Here is a 22,752-nt window from a genome sequence, read left to right as displayed (position 1 = left end):
AACTTGATCTCTTGTTTGCTTTCTACGAGGATATACACCAAAACGTTAACCAGAGTCACCTCTGAGTACAGCAGTTATGGAGTTTTTTCCTTTAACGTCCTTATTTCCCTATTTCCTACAATAAACTTCTATTACCTGAATAATAAAAAAAATTTTTTTAGAATGAAAACACTACATACTGTTATGTACAGCATCACTTAAGTTGTCGAGGCCTCTCCAAAGGCAGTGTATTAGTTAACCGCCCCAAATTCGAGCCCCTGGCAAATGAGACTGGCATACCTGTAATTCCCATTCAAGACAAAAAAATGTGGATGCAGATGAGGGCCATGTAGATCCCCAGCATCATCTCACTAATACACATCCTTTTGACGTGGCGGTTCAAGCGATCATGAAGCCAGACATCCTATTTTTATCCCTTCAGCTCACTCAAGGAGGAGTTAATAGTGCTGCCCCTATGTTACCAGGCACCTCCACAGCAAAAGCACCCCAATAACCCCTGGACACAGCGATTCCGTTACTCAAAATGGAACCAACACGACTTTACTTACCAGTGGCATTTATTAAGTGCTTTTCTGGGTCAGAAAATATAGTTTTCGTGTATTTTATTTACTCCTCACAATAACTTCATATAAAATAGAAACTTGTTTATATCTATTCTTTATTTGGTGGACAATTTTATGTCTACCCTGCATTTTACAATCATTTTACAGATTGGAAAAGTAAGGTCCAGAGAGGTGAAATAACTTCCCCAAGTTCACAGAACCAGCGTGTTGCAAGGTGGGCATCTAACTCCAGGTCTGTGTTACTCCAAATCCCAGGCTCCCAGAGGCTCTTCAGTGCTTCCGTTTCCTCCTCCCAGAGAAGCAGCAACCCCACTGCTTAGCTGAAAACTCCTACTCCCAAACCTCTATATCCTAAAACTTGACTATCTCTGAAAAGTCACCAAAGACAATCCTTCTACGCTCTCGAGGAGTATCAGCTTCAACACGCTGGGATTACCTGTTGCTTTCTGGAGAAAACACACACCTTCCTCCGCACGAGGTGGTGTAATTTCTGGCCTCTGTGGTTAACTCGGGATTCTACAACAGATTTTCTGCCCTGCAGCCCTGCTCCCTTCCAGGCGAGAAGTCAACCATCAAACCAGTTCCCAGCTCTGGCTCGGTTGAAACTTAAAGCATCTTTCCCCTCCCCAGGGAGCGGGTTATACGGACGCGCCGTGTTCCTCCCCGCTGCACGTGGGTGAGAATCTATGCCATTTCGGAAAGCTCTCGAAGGAGGCCTCTAGGCTCCGGTCCCCGTTCCTGCACCGAACGACCTTCCTCCGAGGCACCGGCGGTGAGAGAAGTCAGGAGGTGTGGCTAGCAGGCGCCCGGGCTGGCACACCCGGCTGGCACACCCCGGCGACAGTCCCTAACTCGGGCGGGAGTCCGCTCCCATCCCCTACGCGACCTTCGGGGCCCTCCGACCGGCAGCCCGAGAAGGCAGCCGCCCCTCCACCCCGGCTCCGCGGCCGCCCGGAGCGCCCCGGCGGCGCGGCGACACGTGCCGTTCAGCGACTTCTCCAGAAGCTGCTAGACAGCCCACCTCCCCCGTAACTCGGTCGGTAGCTCGGAACCCGCCCAGAGGCGAGGCGGCGGCTCGCGTCGTGCAGCCGGCGGGGCCGCGGCGGCGGACGGCTCTGAAGCCGGGTCAGAACTCACCCGCCTCGCCTGGGCCCGGCGGGGTCCGGAGAGCGTCCCGGGGCCGCCGGCCGGGGACTCCGCAACGTGGAGGAGCAGCCCGCCGGCGGCTGCCATGGCGCACGGCGGCGCGCGGGCTCAGGCGGACACGGGCGGGCGCGGCCGGAGCTCCGGAACCCGGCCCGGGGCTCGCCTCGGCCCCACGTGGGCGGCGCGCGAGGACCCCGCGTAGCTGCCCCGCCGGCTCCTGCGGCCGCGCCCCTTCCGGGTCCCTAAGGGCCCACGGGCCACGGCGCCGGGGACTCGGGGCGGGGTGGCCGCTCCGCTCGGCGTCCCTCGCGGCTCGCCCCGCGGCGGGCGATGCCACAGGACACCCAGCCCTGGAGTTCATGCTGGTGAAGTTCTCCGAGTGCGTCTAGAAACAAGGGGCCGCCTGCCGCCCAGCCGACGTTTCCTTCGCTTGCTGCCGGGCCGCCGCTGCCTCGGCACTTTACTTGCCCGGGAGGTCTCCACAGGGGCCTGGGGCTCGGTCGCCCGGAGAGGGAGCCCTCGCGGCCCCCTTCCCCTCGCCCACCCCGGCCGCTCCTCCGTCCCCCCCACCGAGGAGGCGCGTTTTCTAGACAGGCAGCGCCTTGGCCACCTGGCAGGGCTGGGTCGCCTAGCAACGGCGGGGTCCTTCCTGGCTCGGCGGCGCTCGGGGCCTGAGGGGAGAAAGCGGCCGCGGAGGGCGCCGGGGCCCGGTGGCGGCGGCGGCGGCGGCGGCGGCGCAAGAGGCGGCAACCGGACGGCGGCGCGGGGTTGGCGCGCCCCGGAACCGGCCTCTGCACTTGAGAGGAGATGAGCTCGGCCGACAAGGCCCGGGTGGGGCCCGCGGCCGACGGGCCTGCGCCGCCGGAGGAGGAGGAGGGCGAGGGGGGCGGCGAGGCGGGCGGGAAGGAGCCGGCGGCAGACGCGGCCCCCGGGCCCAGTGCCGCGTTCCGGTTCCTGGTGAGTCGGCGGGAGCCGGCCGTGAAGCTGCAGTACGCGGTGAGCGGCTTAGAGCCGCTGGCCTGGTCCGAGGACCACCGCGTGTCGGTGTCCACGGCCCGGAGCATCGCTGTGCTGGAGCTCATCTGCGACGTGCACAACCCGGGCCAGGACCTGGTTATCCACCGCACCTCGGTGCCCGCTCCCCTCAACAGCTGCCTCCTCAAAGTAAGTCACCCCCCGGACCCCAGCAGGTCCAGGGGGTGCTTCTGCCTCCCTCCCGCGGCCGCGTTACCGGTCCCTGGGGAGTCTTGGCCTGCTCCCATTCCGGGGAGTCCCCTGGTCGCATCCCGCGCTGGGGGCTGAGGGCCGGGGTCGCCGTATTTAAAAACAGAAAACCTCGCAGCCGTTCGCGCCCCGTTTTCCAGACCACCCACCCCCTTCCGACGCACACAGGTATCCCCGGAGCCTTCGTCGGAGCCAGGTCCTCGCTTGGCCCCGGCGCCTGCCCCACTGCTGGCGCTGATGACTCGGTGGTGCCTTCTGAGACTCCACCCCCTTTGACCCAACCCCAGACCTCGCCTCTACCGTGGCTCCCATTGTTTGGAACCGACTCCCTGGGCCCTTGTCTGGCTTTGTTTACTGTGACGTGCCCTCCTCCTGTGCCGCTTCTGCTTTGGAGAAGACAATCTGGGCCTTCTCTAGCGACTTGAGTATATGAGTGTTCCTTCTCACCTCGAGCAGCTGGGGATTCCAGGGTTTTCCTTTCACAGCGGGAAATCTTTGGGATTGGCATGGAAGGAAAAGCTTTCGGAAATAAATGCGGTTCTCGGATTTCAGGGCTTCTGTGTACATTTAGTGTTTTCACCTTCATATAAGCCAAGTTTGCTTTCAGAACTTTAGGGTTCCTAGTTTTACTGTTTTAGTATCACTATCTTCGAATTTATTTTTTTTCCCCAGATAGTCATATCCTTCATTAATGGTTTTAAAGTATAAAAACGTTTCCTGTCTCCTTTATAAATCTTTTTGCGTGTATGTGATCTATAAGGAGTGTGTATTTATTCGTTCCCCGGATACTGGAATAGCACCGTGTATGAGCTAGGTGCTGACCTCGGTTCTGGAAATAAAGCAGCGTACCAAGCCAAGTGCCTGCCTTCATGGAGCTTACATTCTTTGGCAAGTCATGAACAAGTACGACTGTAATATCAGGTGGTGATAAGCACTGTAAAGGTGTATATCCACGCCCAGCGAATGTATTTATTTGAAAGTGGAAGGTTTTAAAACTTTTTCTGCACTGCCATTTTAGACATGAAATCATTAGCTGTGGGTAGGGAGCAGGGAGCCCACACCCCCTTTTTATATCTTTAGCACACTTAAACGTTTTACATTTATTTATTTTTTAAGTTTTTATTTTTATTTATTTGTCAGAGAGACAGAGAGCACAGGGAGGCAGAGGCAGGCAGAGGCAGAGGGAGAAGGAGGCTCCCTGCTGAGCAAGGAGCCCGATGTGGGACTTGAACCCAGGACGCTGGGATCATGACCTGAGCCGAAGGCAGCCACTTAACAGACTGAGCCACCCAGGCGTCTCACACTTAAATGTTTTAAACAAACAGTTTGTTGTTGCATTAAGTCACTGGTAGACTGATAAGACTAAACCCTGAAAATCTTCTTGGAGAAGGTATGAACAAATTGGCTCGAGTGTAACCGCATCAGGTAGACAGATATTGTTAATACCATGAAATTGAGAAACAGGTGGAGGCAGAAGAAAGTAGCTTAAAAGGAATAGCCTTACCATTTCTAAGGATGTTCATGTGTACACAAACTAGAGAAAACTTGAAGTGTGTGTCCAACGTGGTCCAGATTTAATGATTTAGCAAGGAGAATTTTTTTTCAATTTAATTTCTTTAAAAGATTTTGTTTATTTACTTGACAGAAAGAGAAAGCACAAGTAGGCAGAGTGACAGGGAGAGGGAGAATCAGGCTCCCTGCTGAGCAGAGAGACGGATCTGGGGCTTGATCATAACCCGAGCCAAAGGCAGACACTTAACTGATTGAGCTACCCAGGTGCCCCAGCAGAGAGGATTTCTCAAGTGGGGGAAGGAGCAGAGGGAGAGGGAGAGGCTCTTAAGTAGGCTCTGTACTCAGTGCAGAACCTGTCGCAGGGCTCAGTCCCACGACCCTGAGATCATGATCTGAGCTGAAACAGTCGGGATGCCTAACCGACTGAGCCACCCAGGCATCCCTAGCAGAGAGAATTTAAAGAATGGCAGGAATAATGAGGGGAGGCCCTTAATCAGGGAGTGTTACCTGGTGGTGAATCTGAAGGAGACCTGAGAGAACATTGGATTTGTCTTGTAAGAGGAGCAGAGGGGCATCCGGGTAGCAGGAGCGAGGTGTCCATCTGACTCGCATACGTGATTAAGTCGTAGACATACTTTATCGTTTGTGTGAGTAATGATGGGTCAACAGACAATCTCTTCTAGAGAGGGAAAGTGAGGTGAGGCCAACTTAGGAACTCCGAAGGTCAGTCTGAAGAAGTTGGCTTCAATCTAGGAAGCCCAAAGGTGCTGTAACAGTTTCATGAGCATGGACTGGCCTGGAATGGTTCAGCAATATGAATCTGGGGGGGCCAGAAGACGATGATTAGGGTTAGTATAAAATAGAGGGTACAAATTTGGGCTTTGGCACAAAACAGCAATATAGGCCTGTCTATACAAGGATGATGATAAAACCTGTGTTGTTTAGACGACTTTTTTTTTTTTTTTTTTTAGGGAAAGAAAGAAGGCGTGTGCACAAGGGGTGGGGAGGGGCTGAGGGAGTGCACGGGCAGGCTGTAGATACTTGAAGTGATAAACTCTGTCATGCAGATACGAAGAAAGCAACGGCTCCATCAGTACTGTAGCTGTGGATATGAAGATAGCCGTAATACTCTGATAAAAACTGGACTCATTGGTTGTGCAACTGTCTAATAAGTAATAGGAAATAATAAGTAATAGGAAATTTTTCATATGCCGCTTGTAATTAGTGGCTCGCTTGGAAGTTAATGAGTGGCACCTTCCCCTTGCATACCGTTCTTCGGTATGCGTGTCACACAAACCATCCATCAGTTGCAGTCTCACCAGACTAGGAGCATTTGGTGAGTGAATGCTGAGCCGTCCCTGCAGTTCTGAAAGAGGCCTCTGTCGGGTAAATCAGGGCCGCAGTGGTAGGAATGTAAAGTAGTCTGTATCCGTACTTTGATGCCTTTACCCTTGGCAGTGCCTAGGGATTTCAGCAGCTCTGTACGTCCAGCTTGCCTTGGCTCTGACATGAAAGGTGGGCGGCCATTCTGCAGCCTGGATCAGTTCACTGCAGGGCCCTGCTAGAAGGCTAGATGCTCAGCCCCTCTGAAGCTTTTGCTCTGGGATCCCATTATTTAGATTATGAATTTCAGGAGAATGTGCAGTTTCATGGTAGTTCAAATATCTGCCATTTGCAAGTTACTGTCCTGGACACCGAAGTTACATGGTACCAAGGAGAACGATGTAAGTGAATGATGTGAAAAGCAGTAAAATTGTGATTTAAGAGTAATTTGCAATTTTTCTGCCCATTGGACTGCTGATTTAGTGACTCATCTAATTGGATACAATTCCAAATTCTAATAAAATTTGAGTGACTAATTTTACTCTGCATGAATTTTCAGGCTTCTTAGAAAGCATTAACTCCATCCACATTAAGTTAAATAACTGTTGGCTATCTTTGGAATCTTACTCCTGCCTTCAAGAAGCTTCCTGTAGAATAGCTTCAAGTGAATTTCCGTTCATTAGGTGCTTACGAAGGAATTAGCTATTAGTAGTCATAATGGCCAATTGAAAACAGTAGTCTGTAATTCAATGACTGGCTGGGTGTGGTCCTCTGGGAACTGGACTGCTATGTAGTGTACTCCTTGGCCATCTGAGCACATGTTTTAATTGATGGCTGGTTTTGTGACATGGAGACTTAAAAGGAGGGGCACTGGACTCCTTCAAACTAATACATCAGTAATTGCTACACAAAACCATTCAGGTTTTCCCTGCTGTTGAGATCCAAGATTCTCTCTATCCTGTCAAGGATTCTTCCTACAGTGAGCAGGACCTAGTGTTTCTTTTATGTCGTCCTCTGCTGCTGTTCTGGGGTATAGGTCCTGTCAAGTTTACTCCCTAGACCTAGAGTAACTTATTTGTAGTACATTTACCTGTCCTAAGGATTATTGCTTGGTGTACGGTGTCTTAAGATTTGGTGATTTTATATCTACCCTTTATCTGGTGGACAATTTCATGTCTACTCTGCGTTTTACATACTTTATTAGGGCTCATTAACTTGTACTTAATCCCCAGAGAGTCTCCCTCCTCCTCCTCACTAACAGCTACTGACCCTTATTAATAGATGCTGTACAGGCATCGGGCGGCTTAGCCTGTAGGGACTCTGATCTCAGGGTGGTGAGTTCAAGTCCCAAGTTGGGCACGAAGCCTACTTAAAAGATGCTTTATTTATATTGACTTATTTAACTTTCCTAACTCTGTGACACATATATTATTGTGTTCTTTTTATGAATGAGAAAATTAGGGCCAGAAGGTTTAAGTAATTTGTGCAGGGTTACAGAGCTCATGTGTGATAGAGCCAGGATTTGAACCCAGGTAGTCTGGCATTTTTAGTCGTTATGCTGTGCTTCTGTGTAATACTTCAGATTTTATCTACCCATACAAAGCTCTGGGCTTTGATTAGCATTATTTTATTAACAGGCTAGCCAGCTGCACCTCTGTTTAATTGGGATTTCCAGTCTATTTCACTGGCATGTCCATAGGTGTATCTAAGAGGCTATCTTAAATGCCTTTCAAAATCAAGATATACTGCCTAAGACACCATTTCCAGAGTATTCTTTAGGAAAATATAGGATGATACCACCCGACAAAGTTTTATTGTTTAAAAAAAAGTTTGGGTGGGGGGGCGCCTGGATGGCTCAGTGGGTTAAAGCCTCTGCTTCCGGCTCAGGTCATGATCCCAGGGTCCTGGGATCAAGCCCCGCATCGGGCTCGCCGCTTGGCAGGGAACCTGCTTCCCTTCCTCTCTCTCTGCCTGCCTCTCTGCCTACTTGTGATCTCTGTCTGCCAAATAAGTAAATAAAATCTTTAAAAATAAATAAATAAATAAAAATTTAAAATGTTTGGAAAACTGGTTAAGTCAGAAGCTCCCTGGCCAAGGCATTTAATGTGCTCCTGAGAGCCTTCACGGAGAAATGATGTGTAACTTACGATGTTCCCAAGACTAAGGTGGCCACAGAACTCTTTTTCAAGAGACAATTTAGGGGAGTAATGTTCTACGTAACACACTTTAGGAAAAGTTAGTCATCTGACTCATTTGTTGGATACCTTTATATCTACCTTTCTGTACTTCTTTTTTTTTTTTTTTAAAGATTTTATTTATTTATTTGACAGAGAGAAATCACAAGTAGATGGAGAGGCAGGCAGAGAGAGAGAGAGGGAAGCAGACTCCCTGCTGAGCAGAGAGCCCGATGCGGGGCTCGATCCCAGGAACCTGAGATCATGACCTGAGCCGAAGGCAGCGGCTTAACCCACTGAGCCACCCAGGCGCCCAACCTTTCTGTACTTCTTATGTCATTTAGCAATTCCAGCAGAAAAGAGAATAAGATTAGATTTTTCCAGCTATCGTATGCTGGTTTTTAATGATCACGTCTGTCTGCACAAACTTGTTTGTTTGTTTGTTTGAAGATATATTTGTTTAGGGGCATCTGGGTGCCTCTGTCAGTTAGGCATCTGTCTTCGGCTCAGATCATGATTCTGGGATCCAGCCTGGCGTCTTGGCTCCGGGGCTCCCTACTCAGTGGGAGTCTGTGTCTCTCTTTCCCACGGAATCCCCCCACCCCTGCTTGAACCGGCTTGCTTGTGCATGCTCTCTCTCTCTCTCCAATAAGTCAATCTTTATTTTAAAAAATATAATTACTTGAGTGAGAGAGAGAGAGAGAGAAAGCATATGCGACCATGAGGGAGCAGGGAGAGGGAGAGAGAATCCCAAGCAGACTCCCCGCTGAGCACAGAGCCTAGCACAGGGCTCCATCCTACAGCCCGGAGGTCATGACCTGAGCCCAAACTAAGAGTCAAACACCTAACCAACTGAGCGACCCAGGCGCTTCACAAACCTTTCTTTTGTTAACAACTGAGGGATTTTATTCCCTAGCAGGTTTTATGGTCTGTAGTATTTGTTACCTATTTTTCATTTAGGAGATATTTTAAAAGTGTTTCTTGTACTCTGGTTTTCTGACACATTCCCAGTTATCCAAGCTTTATCAAAGACTCGTCAGTCATTTGGAGTTCAGTATCTTCCAGGTTTATCCTGTGTGTCCTAGAGTGTAATTCCTCTGGGCTTGGGGACTTAAACTCATTTAACGTGATTTTTATTATATCCATATATGTCTTAGGCTTGAATTCCTTTGTAATTGTGTAATAACTACCCTTTCCAGTTTGAAGATCCGCTTCTACATAAAAGGAGATTGTCACTAAATCTGAATGATTCTGCTTTCTTGCTCTGGGTCAATTTCCCTAAGGACAGTAGGGTCAAGTGTTTTTCTCTTCCTGCTTTGCACATCTCAGAAGACATGGTTCAGTTGACTTACGCTTTATTTTGGCTTTAGCCTTCCTGGCTCCAGATCGCTCTTTTTTGGTCATTTGTCTCTTCCTTTGTCTTTAATGTTCCTTTAAAATTCCTTTGAAGAGCTTGCCATCATACAGCCAGGCACTAAATAAACAGCCGCGCTGGTATGTGGCACAGAATTGGAGAAGGAGAAATGGGAGAAAGCCAGAAAGATCTCCAAAGGCTTCAGAGAGAGAATTAGGTCTGGTAGGACGGATGGGATTTAGACAGGAGAGCAGCATCCCAGACTAGGGCCCACGGGAGGCCGAGGAGGGAGTACTCAAGGAATGGCAAGTGGTTTAATCGGAGTGGACATTATTCTATGGAAGCAGCGGACAGAGCAGTTGGAAGTGGCCTTTCAGCATGATCCCTAAGTGAAATTTTAAATAGAGACTTAAAACTGACATTTGTATCACAAAGACGTTGTAAAAACCCAGATACCCAGTTGTATCAATGATGTATGCGGAGGTGTGTTTTCATGAATATGTCACATATCTATGGCTTTGGGACTAGGTCAGCGAAGTGCCGTGTTGACTTAGGGATCAAGTACGTCCCTGTGACGGCTGCTGTTCGTGGCAGTTCTAAGGAGAGTGTGGGAGCCAGGCTTTGAATAATGGCGACATGTATTCTAATCCTTGAGAAAATTTTTACTTTCCGAGTAAGTACCTGTTTCCTTTCAGACATGTACTTGATCTTTTAAATGTATGTCTTTCAAAATTAACGGAATTGATACAAAATTCTGTGTATATTAATGTGGCCCAGTTAAAACTGATTAATCAGTTAGTACATAAGTAATGTCCATGTATTCCTCCTAGAGTGCAGTATTTATCTGAGAGTTTTTGTATCTCTTCGTTTCAGGTTGGCTCAAAAGCAGAGGTTGCTGAGTGTAAGGAGAAATTTGCCACCTCCAAAGACCCCACAGTCAGTCAGACTTTCATGTTAGATAGGGTGTTCAACCCTGAGGGGAAGGCCTTGCCACCGATGAGAGGATTCAAGTATACCAGCTGGTCCCCCATGGGTTGTGATGCAAACGGCCGGTGCCTCTTGGCAGCACTGACCATGGACAACCGCCTGACCATCCAGGCGAACCTCAACAGACTGCAGTGGGTCCAGCTGGTTGATCTGACTGAGATTTATGGAGAACGACTCTATGAGACCAGTTACAGGCTCTCTAAAAGTGAGGCTCCAGAGGGGAATCTCGGGGACTTTGCGGAGTTTCAGAGGCGGCACAGCATGCAGACCCCAGTCCGGATGGAGTGGTCGGGCATCTGTACCACGCAGCAGGTCAAGCATAACAACGAGTGCCGGGATGTGGGCAGTGTGCTCCTGGCAGTCCTCTTCGAGAACGGTAACATTGCTGTGTGGCAGTTTCAGCTGCCCTTTGTAGGGAAGGAATCCATCTCTTCGTGCAACACGATTGAGTCAGGGATCAACTCTCCTAGTGTTTTGTTTTGGTGGGAATATGAGCACAATAATCGGAAAATGAGCGGCCTTATTGTGGGGAGTGCTTTTGGACCTGTAAAAATTCTTCCTGTCAATCTCAAAGCAGTTAAAGGCTATTTCACCTTAAGGCAGCCCGTTGTCTTGTGGAAAGAAATGGACCAGTTGCCCGTGCACAGCATTAAATGTGTTCCACTTTACCACCCGTACCAGAAGTGCAGCTGTAGCTTAGTGGTGGCTGCACGGGGATCCTACGTGTTTTGGTGTCTTCTCCTGATCTCCAAAGCAGGTCTCAACGTCCACAATTCCCACGTCACAGGCCTTCACTCACTGCCGATTGTCTCCATGACTGCAGACAAGCAGAATGGAACCGTATATACCTGTTCCAGCGACGGGAAGGTGAGGCAGCTGATTCCCATTTTCACCGATGTCGCATTAAAGTTTGAACACCAGTTAATTAAACTCTCGGATGTGTTCGGCTCGGTGAGGACACACGGGATAGCAGTGAGCCCCTGCGGCGCATACCTGGCTGTCATCACCACCGAGGGCATGGTCAACGGCCTCCACCCCGTGAACAAGAACCACCAGGTCCAGTTTGTTACTCTCAAAACCTTTGAAGAGGCAGCTGCTCAGCTCTTGGAATCTTCCGTTCAAAATCTCTTCAAGCAGGTGGATTTAATAGACCTTGTGCGCTGGAAGATTTTAAAGGATAAACATATCCCTCAGTTTTTACAAGAAGCTTTGGAAAAAAAGATTGAAAGCAGCGGAGCCACCTATTTTTGGCGTTTCAAACTCTTCCTCCTGAGGATTTTATATCAGTCCATGCAGAAAACCCCTTCAGAAGCATTATGGAAACCCACCCACGAGGACTCCAAAATCTCATTGGTTGACTCCCCTGGGATGGGCAATGCCGAGGAAGAGCAGCAGGAGGAAGGCACGTCTTCCAAACAGGCGAACCGGCAGGGCCTGCAGGACAGGAGCAGAGAGGGCGACGCGGAGGACCCCGCCGACGACTCCCTGACCCAGGCTGGAGATGCCGGGGGCCGCGAGCCAATGGAAGAGAAGCTCCTGGAGATCCAAGGGAAGATCGAAGCTGTGGAAATGCACTTGACCAGGGAGCACATGAAGCGAGTCTTAGGGGAGGTGTACCTGCATACCTGGATCACAGAAAACACTAGCATCCCCACTCGAGGCCTCTGTAACTTCCTGATGTCTGACGAGGAGTGTGATGACCGAACGGCACGGGTACGTGTTTTCTCAGCAGAAATGCTAAAACCGCAAGAGGTCTGCTTTCTTCATGAGGGAGAAATGGTCTACGTGGCATTCCTAACCCAGCTTTCGCTTTGATGTTTTGTAGGTAGTTGATTGGCATGAAGTGCAGGAGAATAAATAGAGAACACGGATTAATGCAGAGGACACATTCAGATCACACAGGAAATATTTCCATTCACCACAGCCTTCACTGATAGGCAAGGCTTGCGGGCGGGCCGAGATCCCCAGGCCCGGGATGAGCTGGCGGAGGCTTCAGTTAGCGAGTAGTATGTGACTGGGCGGTCACAGCAGGGGAAGGGTGACACCCTGCTTTCTTTCCTTCCTGTTTGCAAAGGTTCTGGGGGTCTGGGGGTCAGCACTGGCGGCAGCACAGGGATTGGTGACACTTGGGAGGACTTGAGATCTTTGATACAGTGAGGGAGGGCGTGTTCAAGGAAGCAAATGATTACTCACAATGTTTATTTTTACAAAAACTGGGCATAATCTTGATCTTGATTTATAAGCATCTTAGAGTCTTATCCAAAATGTATTCCACAGAATTCAAGTTCCCTGATAGAACACCAGGGTTCCAAGCTTGAGGAAATGCCATACACTCCCGTCCTCCTCTTAGAGGGTCCCAGTGCACCTTATCCTTCTAAGGATTCTGAGAATTCCTGTGGAAGAGAAACCACTTAACTTTATGTAGCTCATTGTTATCCTGGTATCAGGGAACCTTTCTTTGTGAACGAACAGCCGCTAAAATTCTCCAGAACACCACCACCAACAACAACAAAATCCTGAAGAACTTGTTTCAAGGAACATACTTTATTTTATACTAAAATATTCAAGACCACAAAAGCCTGTGTTCCTTACTACTGTTAAGATTGACACTTATTCTCACTGCCTAAAGTCTTGCTTAAAATTGAAGGCAATAAATGAAAATATCTTCTTGCCTAACGTTAAACCACTCACAAATTCCTTGTTGCATTTTCTTATTGGAAAGTGTGTGTGTGTGTGTGTCCCCACCCCTGAAATCATTACACACAGGAGATTTTCATGTAACTAATTTTCCATCTTTGAAAGCTTTTAAAAATTGTTTCATTGTGGTCTCAAATTGTGCAGACCACACACAGCAGACCATTGTGAAAAGTTTCCTGGTGATCACTGTTTCACAGGACCTCGAGGGAGTATCACAAGAGGCTGTGAAAGATTGACAAAACATTTTAGGAAATAGGAGGTGCGAGTTGGCAGTGACAGCTTAGGCAGTTGTCCACGTGTGGCGTGAATGCGGGGACGGCCAGCAGTCCCGGGCCTCCAGCAGAGCCAGTTTGAAGAAGGGAAGATGTTGCCTCTGCTTATCGATAGAACCGAGTTTGGAGTAGAAACACTGCGTTTCATGTCAAAAAAAATCCCACCATGTGCACAAAATGAACCTTTCCACACCTAGTGCACTGACATACTAGTGATTGCGCACTGTTTGTGAGATTCTCTGCCTGGTGTGTCAGTGCCGTTAGACCAGCGGTGTTTATTACCGCCGCCGCCACCCCGCCCCCCCTGGCCTTTTTAGACCTTTTTTTCGTAATTGTTCCTGCCTGTGACATTTTAATAGTTCCACAGCTATATTTTGTATATATTTGTGGTAGATACTGCCTAAATGTACTTTCTGCATAAAAAGGGTAAGAGTTTTTGTCCCCCCAAGAACCAGTATTTGCTGTGTTGGAAGGAATGTCTCCTTTGGGGATGTGTGAGTTGCGCTGACACAGGAGGGCGTGCTGGGCGAGGCTGGTGAGAGCACATAGAAGCGGTTCTTCCTCATGTAAAGTTGGACCGCGTCTCTCTTAGAGCAGTTCTAAACAGATTTTGCCATGGCACCGGTACCAGGATATTTGGGCTCTCTGGAAGAGAAGGGAGTGTGGTGGTCCCTGCTGGAAGGATCATTGATTAGAACTCTTAAGGCTGAAAAAACAGAAGGCCAAAGCCAATGGGCTTTAAGTTTGTAAATTATATACAGCGTAGTTAAGACACTCGTTTTGAGCTATTAAGAAACCCTCAAAACTTCAGTGAACTAATTTCAGTGAATGGTTGAAGCAGAGAGTTCCTCTGCGAGAACTTACGTATAAATGGTTTAAAAACCTCAAAGGACGTTGTCTCCTCGTAAGATGAGAGTCCTTAAGGCTTGGTGTACCCCGTACCTTCGAATGACGTAGCCAGTGAAGGTTTTTTCAACCAAATAATGAAGTAGAGCAGCGTGTTTTAGACTTCCATTTTTTAAAGTGGTATAATCCTAATAATCAAGGCAGAGAATAGCGGTTCTGAAGTAGGGCCAGGGTCTAGAGCCTGCCCTGTTGGCCTCTCTCTCTGCCAGTCCCAGCGCCACAGCGGGGCCCACCCTGCCTCTGCGATGGGGCTCAGTGGACCACGAGCTGCGGGCTGCTGGACTAGGTTGCTCACAGGTCCTGGGGCTGTCAGAAAGGGGAATTATCTTTCAAAATCCTGGTTATATTTGCAAACCTGTCTTAGAATGAGCATTTTGTATTTTGTACAATTTTGTATAAGAATGGACGTTTGTACAATTCTACAAAGTTAGAATTTCACATAATACTTGGCCCATAGAGATGATGCTTTTCCTTCTTAAAGTCACGTTACAGAAGACCTAACTACTTGGTCTTCCAGTAGAACTCTGAACTCTGTGTTTCAGGAGCTGCTAAAACAAGGCAAGTGATAAGGTTTGTGTTTTCAGTAGTTTTTTCTTTAGTTGTTGGGGTTCACCCTGTTGTCACAGGGTCACCAAATGAATCTGTCCTACTCAGCCGGTCCACACACGGTGAGGGTCTAGCTTTGCTGCTTCCAGACAGTATGACCAGCCTGCGTGGAAATGCAGGCCTCCGAGCCCGGGTTCGCACTGCATTCTCTGTCGGCCCCCGGTCTGCTTCTGCGAAGTCTCGCACTCAGCGCCGCTCAGTGTTGCTACTGCTTTGTCCCACTAGGTGCTGATTGGACACATCTCAAAGAAGATGAACAAACAGACTTTCCCTGAGCACTGTAGTCTGTGCAGAGAGATTTTGCCATTCACAGACCGCAAGCAGGCAGTCTGCTCCAACGGCCACATTTGGCTCCGGTAAGCCATTCATTGTAAGCCAGCCCGTGTTTTTGCTCATTTTCCACTTTTGTATAGTGCAAGCCCCTGGGTAGTGTGTATCCAGAATAATGTTCCCTGTGCCACTGGGTTGGAGAAACGCGGCTGTTAGAAAACAAGATGTAGACTTTATCAGTCTGAGTTAGGCAGGACACTCTTTTAGAGGATTTTTTTTTACTGCTTGAGATAGGGTGTTTTTTTGTTTTTGTTTTTGTTTTTAAGATTTTATTTGAGAGAGAGAGAGAGATCATGAGCGGGGAAGAGGGAGAAGCAGGCCCCCCGCTGAGCGGAGCGCTCGATGTGGGGCCTGATCCTAGGGCCCCGCGATCAGGACCCGAGCTGAAGACCGAGGCTTAACCACCGGAGCCACCGAGGTGCCCCAAGAGGGATTTCTTTATTTTGATAATACTGTTTTCCTTTGAAGGAGCATTAAATTTTTAAAAATTGCTACAAACGTAGTACCTATTTAAGCTAATGGAATACAAAAGAAGAGCGAATGCACTTCTTTTGGTTTAACTTTATACTGAAGGTGGAGGTCTTCCTTCTCTTACCGTCCCGAGTCACTGTAAGAGGGCAGCTCAGTTGTGTTCGGGTTTTAGAGACCCGTGAGCTGCGTTTGACACCGTGGTTGCTCCCCCTTCCTCCCCGCGGCCCCTTCATCTCCTGGCTTTCCCACACGCAGTCCCCCCGGCTTTCCCCTCGCCTCTGCCTCTTTCTCTGTTGTCTTTCCTGATTCTCTCCCGTCTCCTTGATGTCCATCGTGGACCTGCTTCTCTTTTGTCAACACTCCTTGGCAGTCGTGGACCGTCTGCTTTTCTGCCGGTCCCCTGTTCACTGTCTCTGCTTGGAAGATTCAGAGGGGTTTCAGATACGAATCCAGCCTTTCCTCACTGCCTCCACCTCTGTAGTCCTCGCGTGAGACACTCTCGCCCAGATTTCTGTGGTTCCCTCCCCACAGGGGTTCCCGCTGCCTCCCTTGCCCTCCAGCCCGGGTGCCGCGTGGCCACGGCTGCTAAGCCTGCTAAGATTCACCCACTCCACCCCTCTCTGCTCAGAACGCTCCGGAGGCCGCCCATTCCTGATGAGTAAAAGCCCGAATCCCTTTAGTGATCAGAGCTGCACAACCCGGCCCCGCTCTCACCTCATCTCCCGTTTCCCCGCCTTGCTTACGTCACTTCACTCTCCGCGTACCGGCCTCATGGTTCCGCACGTGTACAAGGCGCCTCTCCTACTTCAGGGTGTCCGCCTGGATTGCTGTCCCAGCGGGTGGCCGCATGGCTTCCTCAAGTGCCCCTTTATCAGTTAGCCTGCCTTCGTGGCCACACTGCCAGCACTGTAGCAACCCCCCCGGCGTGCCCTGCCAGCACCCCCTGGCATGCCCTAGTGTTTCGAGTTGCTCTTCCTTGCCATATTGGCCTCCCAAGTGGCCATCACCACTTCACAGATGCTTTACTTCCTGGTTCTCCCCCTCCTCTGGAGTAGAAAGCCCCATGAGGACAGAGAAGCTTGTTTTGTCCACAGCTGTTCCTAGAACAATGCCTGGTCCATGGTAGGCACCCATTTAATCTTTTAAAATTATTTATTTATTTAAGAATGTGTGCTCTCAGTGGGGAGGGGTGAGGGAGAGAGAAGCCCCAGCAGACGCAGCTCGGTGTCACGCCCCTGAGATCACAGCCTGAGCCAAAACCAAGAGCTGGATGCCCAGCCGACTGCACCACCCCAGCGCCCCCACCCATTTAATTTTTTAAATTTATTTTTAACAGAAACAGGATTGTGCTACACTTCTTTTCTTTTTTTTGAAGATGTATTTATTCGAAAGAGGGAGTAAGCATGTGAGCAGGAGGAGAGGTGGGGGGGGGGTGGGGGGAGAGAGAGAGGGAATCCTCAGGCAGACTTTGTGCTGTATGCAGAGCCTCAGGACCCTGAGATCATGACCTGAGCCGGAATCAAGAGCCACCCAGGCATCCTGCTGCACATCCTATCTTATCAACCTGACAATTCTCTTCTCAAAATATTGTGGACATTTTTTTCACATTACTACGTAGATCCTTTTTTTTTTAAGATAGGTCTACTTTAGAGGGGGCTGGTGTGAGCAGGGTCGGGGGGCAGAGGGAGAGAGAGAGCATCTTAAGCAGGCTGCCTGCTGAGCGTGGAGCCGATGCGGGGCTAGGCTCCATGAGCCCAAGATCATGACCTGAGCCGAAATCAAGTCGGACTCTACCGAGTCACCCAAGCGCCCCTAGACCCCATTTCCAGTGGCTGTAGAGGTTTCCCAGTACAGACGTTCTGTTACTTACTTCCTTGTTGATAGATACTTGGATTTCTTCGGAATTTTACTGTGTTCTTATGCTTTTTTCTAATTTGATTTTTAGGGGACGAATGGGAAGCCAGTTTGTAGTAGTAGTAGGCTTGTGGTAGTAACAGCTAACATCTGTTGAGCACAGCAAGCATGCATGGGGGCACTGCAGTCGTTTCTGTGTTTACAGGTGAGGAAAGGGGGGCCTGGGGGACATGAATAACTTGCCCAGGGTCATCCAGCTGGTGACCGCAGAGCTGAGAGCCTGGCGGTCTGGCTCCAGAGTTCACATGTGTCACCACGGTGCACCATTGTCTCTCGATGGGTTCTTCCACAGAAATTATCTTCACATTTGCTGGATGGAGTTAATGCTGGAAGGTCTCAGTGTAATTTCTCCATGGGAGAATGGGTGCTTGCTCTCACTCAGGTGTAGCCTTTCTTCCTGTAATACCCAAGTCTTTTCTCGAGGTACCCCTACTTGGACTGTTTCCCTCACCCCCTTCCTCTCTGTGTTTCTCTGCTCCTTAGTTACTCAGCTGAAGAACTGATCTGTTGGGAAGCCTTACCTACACAACCCACCGTGCACTCTGCCATCGCCTGGCGTCTCCCCTTCCCTCACTAGCCTGGTCCCGGTGGATGCCCAGGGAGTGGTCACAGCATAGAGCTGAGCCTGTGAACATTTGTTCATGTCCCATCTCGTTTTTTGCACCATTAATTTTGTATCTTTCAGGTTTTCCCCACTGTACTGTCAGATTCTTAAAGATAGTGCTTTTACCTAATCTTAAAAATCACATACAAGAATAATTTTCCATATAATACATGTTCATCTTTTTTAACATGTTAAAAATTCAAAATATGGACAGAATAAACTCTTTCTCAGACTTGCAATTGGCCAAAAAGAAGCTGCCCCGACTGGATTGGAAGCTTTCTATCTCCTGGTTCAGCATGCAGACCCTTGCTAAATGTGGGCGAGTCTGGCCAGCTTTGTGCAGAGGGATACGCGGTTGCCACAGGCTTGAGAACTCTTTCTGTGCTTTCCTGGTTAGTGTGCGGGTCGGCGGTACCATCATCTGTGGCTTCCTCCTGATGATAGCGTCTGCCTTCTCTCAGGTGCTTTTTAACCTACCAGTCCTGCCAGAGCTTGATCTACAGAAGGTGTTTGCTCCACGACAGCATTGCCCGCCATCCGGCTCCGGACGGTGAGTGCTTCCCCAGCCTCGGGCTTCGCCTGGCCTTGCCTACGGCCGTGCGGGGCGGCAGGCTCGTTCCGCTCTCGACGGGATGGTCAGGAAGCAACAACTCATTAAAAGATGAGAACTGGAGCAGGTCGCGTGCATTTCAGCGCACGAGGAGGGCTGCAGTGGGCTCGTCTGTCCCTGCAGACAGAGCGTCCGTTCAAGAAAATGCCAGAGCTTGTTTTAGATGGCAGATAGAGGTTATATTTGGAGGGGAGGTCTGCAGATGGTAGGGTACACAAAGACACAGTCGCTAAGGCGGAGTGTCCACACGCGCACGTGGAGTCATTCTTCAGTAGCCACGCTGGGGTTTTTCGGGTTGGTCCGTATTCTCCTTTCTGATAGCCCGGGTGACAGAGCCCGTTGCTGAGATGATGAGTTAGAAATAAGATCACAGACACGAGCCAGGACTCAGTGACTGAAATTGTCACATGAACGTCAGGTTCATGACCTGAGGCTCAGTCACATCACACCCCCACCACACGAGCTGACTAGATGTGAGCGTCACGCGGTTATACACGTGTTTGGGGAAGATTTGTGGTCTCGGGGACCTAAAACAGAAAACATTCCACATGAAACTGCCCTTTTATTTTTACTCCAGAACTGTCTCGCTCTGAGAAGTCGGTGCGTTGGCAGCTTGTGTTCTGGCTTGTTACGTACTGGGGCAGAGAGGAGCGTGTAAGAACCGTTACGTGCCCGTCCCTCGGCTCCGCTGGTGTCAGCTCGTGGCCTTTTCCATCTGGTCCGTAGTCCCCCATCCTTCCCCAACACTGCATTATTTTGAAACCAATTTGGGGAACGCGCAAACACTCCGTGCAGCTGAGTCGCTGTGCTGACGAGACGGGAAATCGGGAAAAGATCGAGACGGGTCAGAGAAGCAGCTGCCGGCGGCCGTGGGGTTGCGCTCCGTGCAGTTTTGGGAGAGAAGAGAACCTGCGGGGTCCGGGGGACGGTCAGGGAGCAGGGCGCTCACAGGGACCGGGAGAAGGTGTTGCCCCAGTACGGTCGCGCCTGTCCGAGTCACGCATCTAGAAAAGGACCGTTACTGCCATTTTATCCAAGAGGATTTGCACATTAACAGCGTAGGAAGGATGTCTTCTCGGAACGAAGCTCAGTCCTTTCAGCCAAAGAAACGGAGCTTTGTGAATCCCTCGCTCGTGGTCCTTGCGTTCCCATCCCCTCGCATAGGGATGCAAATGTCCCCACACACGTGGCTGTGCGCAGCGCGCTTTCTTCCAGCCTCTCGGGAGCGCGGGAGTGAGGCGCGTCTGAGAACACAGAGCCGGCCCGGCGGGCCCGTCCCCGGCCTCGGCAGCCCGGCCGCCTGCCCTCTCTGAAGCTCACGCTGGGTACCGCTTGTCTCTCTCTTGCAGATCCTGACTGGATTAAGAGGCTACTGCAGAGCCCCTGCCCTTTCTGCGATTCTCCGGTCTTCTGAGCGGCGGCGGTGGGAGCCGGGACGGGCGCGCTGCGTTGCGGAAAACCCCCTCGGGCTGAGGACGTGGGATGTGCTGGCTGAGCCCGGCCTGCGCGTGGGCCGGCCTCCTCGGGAGCGGAGACAGGGCCTGGGAACTCCTTTCTGAAGTCCCGTCTCGTCTCCAGGGACTACGGGATATCTCTGAAACGACCGAACGCAGAGATTGTAAGTCATTGTGAGCGGAGCGCTAGCCCCCCACTCCTCCCCCGGGGAGGAACACTTACTTTTCAAGTGTTTTGACTGAAGCAACCTGAACAGAAAGAATGCCCTGTCATTTCTGGGAACAGAATGATCTCTTCTGGAGAGTGGGGGTAAGGGCCTTGCTGGACCGAGTTGGGCTTTGATGCCTGCCTTGGACTGGAACTGCCCCGCGGCTCCGCAGAGCGTGGGTCACGGGCCCGGGCGGTCGTGCGCCAGCAGACACGGCGCGTGTCCGAAACGGCGCTTGACCCCGATCCTCTGTTCCCACGAACGGCCACAGATCTGTATCCCACGGAGTCTCGTCTCTGCTGCGTACTGAAAACGTGTTCATAAAACGGTATTTTTAAGAGGTCGAGGCCAAGACTAAGTTGGTTTTAATGTGTCAAAAGATCAGGTGATTCCTGTAAGTAGATAATGGTGACTTATTTTTGATGAGCTCTGCGTGATTGGATCTCCAGTCCTGACTCCTTGCCCCGTCAGGGAGGTCGGGGATTCCTCTCCGCGCTCTCACCTTCCTGCTCCTGACTGTCGTAGCCCAGATGAGATATTTGTACACAGAAGAAAAAGAATATTTTCTCCTTTAAACTTCTAGTGTTTTTAATGTTGATGTGTCCAGACATTTCAGTTGTATCCGCTATAAGAACCTGCAGGCCATCTAGAGACTTTCAGAAAACTCGCAGAAAGCGACGGGCAGCCCCGGCGTGCGGGTGCTCGTGCCCCAGTGCCGCCGGCAGCTCCGTGGAGGAGCGCCCAGGAATTTCTTCCCCGCAAGGGTCCCTGATACTTAGAATGTAGCTCTTTTCCTGTGGGCTGTTCAGAGACGTTAGACATTAATTGGTCTTAAAATCTAAAATTAAAAATGGACATTTGGGAATTACAGTGTTCTTGGATTGCGAAAATAGCGTCCTAGAGCTCGGTGCTAAGCAACAGGACTGTGCTGCCCACGTGTGGAAATGGTGCGTCCTTCTGGGGCGTAGGAAGGAAGTACAAAATGGGAGAGTCTCACTCCGCTTACATGCTGGCTATTTCGCCTTTATTCTAACACTTACTCCTGCCTCTGTCGTGATTCCTCAGTGAAGGACTTCTTGTCCTTGCTTTAGAAAACTTGCTCTGTGGACAAGACACACAACCGCAGACCGCTGTGGGTCCCCCTCCCCCGCACCTCTCCCCCTCCTCCCCGCCACAGGCACCGGCCCCCAGAGCCCTTCCGAGGCGCCTCTGAGCGGCCTGCCCTGAAATGGCTTCTGTTTCCTGTTCAGATTGTGTCTTGTCTCCTGTGCTTAATTCTGTCTTTGCTGGAGTCTCCTGCTTCACTTTCTCTCCTCAGTCATTTCAAGAATAGTGTTGATCCAGATACGGGGGCCGCACATTGAATTGGTTTTCCAGAAAGAGAAGCAGGCGGCACGGGGATCGCGAGCTGCACAGCTCAGACATCACATGGCCCGTCGCTGTCTCACGTCCCGGGGACCAGGCGGTAAACGTGGAGATCATGTCAAGGAAGTTTTTCATAATCATGGCTGCTTAGTTTCACTTACTCTTTGTTCCTTATCAGGGTCAGTGTTTGAGTTGTTCTTACGGGGAATTTTGTGCCGCTGCCATTTAAAACTTACATTAAGTTTTTATTTAAAGCAGTTGTACGTTTTGGGGGAGATGGACCTCTTGGGAGTTAACTAAAAGGGTCTCCTGAATTATTATGTATTTTCTGTAGGAATAAACATGGCAACTGTTTTACTAGAACGTGACTTCTCTCTGCATGGGGGTAGGCATTCTGCAGACTCAAAAATCCACCCACCACCTCAGCCTGAATTCCGTGCCTGGAGCAGGAGGGCCCCCCCCCGCCCCCGCCCCAGCACGCCCCCATCGTGCATGGCCGCATCGCGCACACAGCCAGCTTCTGCTTGCCCATCAGTGGGACTTGGGGAAAGCAGGGGTGACACCCCGAATCTTCCGGCCCACTGGCTCTCCTGGCTTACACTTGTCCTGCCCTCCATGCTTCCTAGAACGTGCCTGATCCGTTTCGTGGATTTCAGGTTTATCTCGGCTGTCACCTAAGAACTGGGTGAGAAGCGGCAGAGATGGTGGAGGCCGTGTTGCAGTGCTGCCCGGGAGTCAGGCATGAAGACCGGATGCAATTAGACCTTTCCAGCTACAACACGCTTGCGTTCGGGGCGTCTGATACCCACACCTGTATCCTGCGCTCTCTGCCTGGGGTTAATTTGTCCCCATTACTCCAGATAAGAAATTGATGGCTTGTTACGCTTGATACTCCTTCCAAAACCCTCCTGTGCCCGGCACCCGCTCTTCAAGCCGTCTCTACCTACTATCACATCTGCCAAAGCTACCAATTATTTTTCAGTGTCAGGAGTTATTAGAACCGCTGGCGAAGCTTGTGGCTGAGTGTGACA

At 50.3% G+C, this 22,752-nt stretch overlaps 2 protein-coding genes across 4 annotated transcripts in view; one reads left to right on the top strand and one right to left on the bottom strand.

Annotated features, from left to right (window-relative positions):
* The window catches only part of DDX31 (DEAD-box helicase 31), a 67,508-nt gene extending 65,573 nt beyond the window's left edge, over nucleotides 1-1,935 (bottom strand). The window contains exon 1 of one of the 2 annotated variants that reach the window (XM_032306456.1): nucleotides 1,701-1,935. In XM_032306456.1, the coding sequence (XP_032162347.1) occupies nucleotides 1,701-1,796 (96 nt within the window). In that variant the 5' untranslated portion in view covers nucleotides 1,797-1,935. The remainder of the gene's footprint in view (nucleotides 1-1,700) is intronic. The other variant, XM_032306455.1, reaches the window with a different exon arrangement.
* GTF3C4 (general transcription factor IIIC subunit 4) lies at nucleotides 1,934-21,221 on the top strand. Of its 2 annotated transcripts, XM_032306453.1 has the most exons (5): nucleotides 1,935-2,873; nucleotides 10,170-11,996; nucleotides 14,990-15,120; nucleotides 18,545-18,633; nucleotides 20,043-21,221. In XM_032306453.1, the coding sequence occupies exons 1-5, from the start codon at nucleotides 2,517-2,519 to the stop codon at nucleotides 20,105-20,107; spliced, it is 2,469 nt and encodes an 822-aa protein (XP_032162344.1). In that variant the 5' UTR covers nucleotides 1,935-2,516; the 3' UTR covers nucleotides 20,108-21,221. The 2 variants fall into 2 exon arrangements, with proteins under 2 accessions (XP_032162345.1, XP_032162344.1); XM_032306454.1 differs by lacking the exons at nucleotides 18,545-18,633; nucleotides 20,043-21,221 and adding an exon at nucleotides 17,511-18,531 and having other exon boundaries at nucleotides 1,934-2,873.
* The last annotated feature ends 1,531 nt before the right edge of the window (nucleotides 21,222-22,752 follow it).

The sequence above is a fragment of the Mustela erminea genome, chromosome 12, assembly GCF_009829155.1.
Source record: "Mustela erminea isolate mMusErm1 chromosome 12, mMusErm1.Pri, whole genome shotgun sequence".
NCBI lineage: Eukaryota > Metazoa > Chordata > Mammalia > Carnivora > Mustelidae > Mustela > Mustela erminea.
Note: the sequence above shows the minus strand (reverse complement) of the source record. Positions and strands in the feature narration are given on the sequence as shown.

Coding starts and splice junctions, on each gene's coding strand:
- GTF3C4 (XM_032306453.1), top strand. CDS start 2,517: ATGAGCTCGGCCGACAAGGCCCGGGTGGGGCCCGCGGCCGACGGGCCT. Junction 2,874..10,169: donor TCAACAGCTGCCTCCTCAAA/GTAAGTCACCCC, acceptor TCTTCGTTTCAG/GTTGGCTCAAAAGCAGAGGT. Junction 15,121..18,544: donor AACGGCCACATTTGGCTCCG/GTAAGCCATTCA, acceptor GCCTTCTCTCAG/GTGCTTTTTAACCTACCAGT.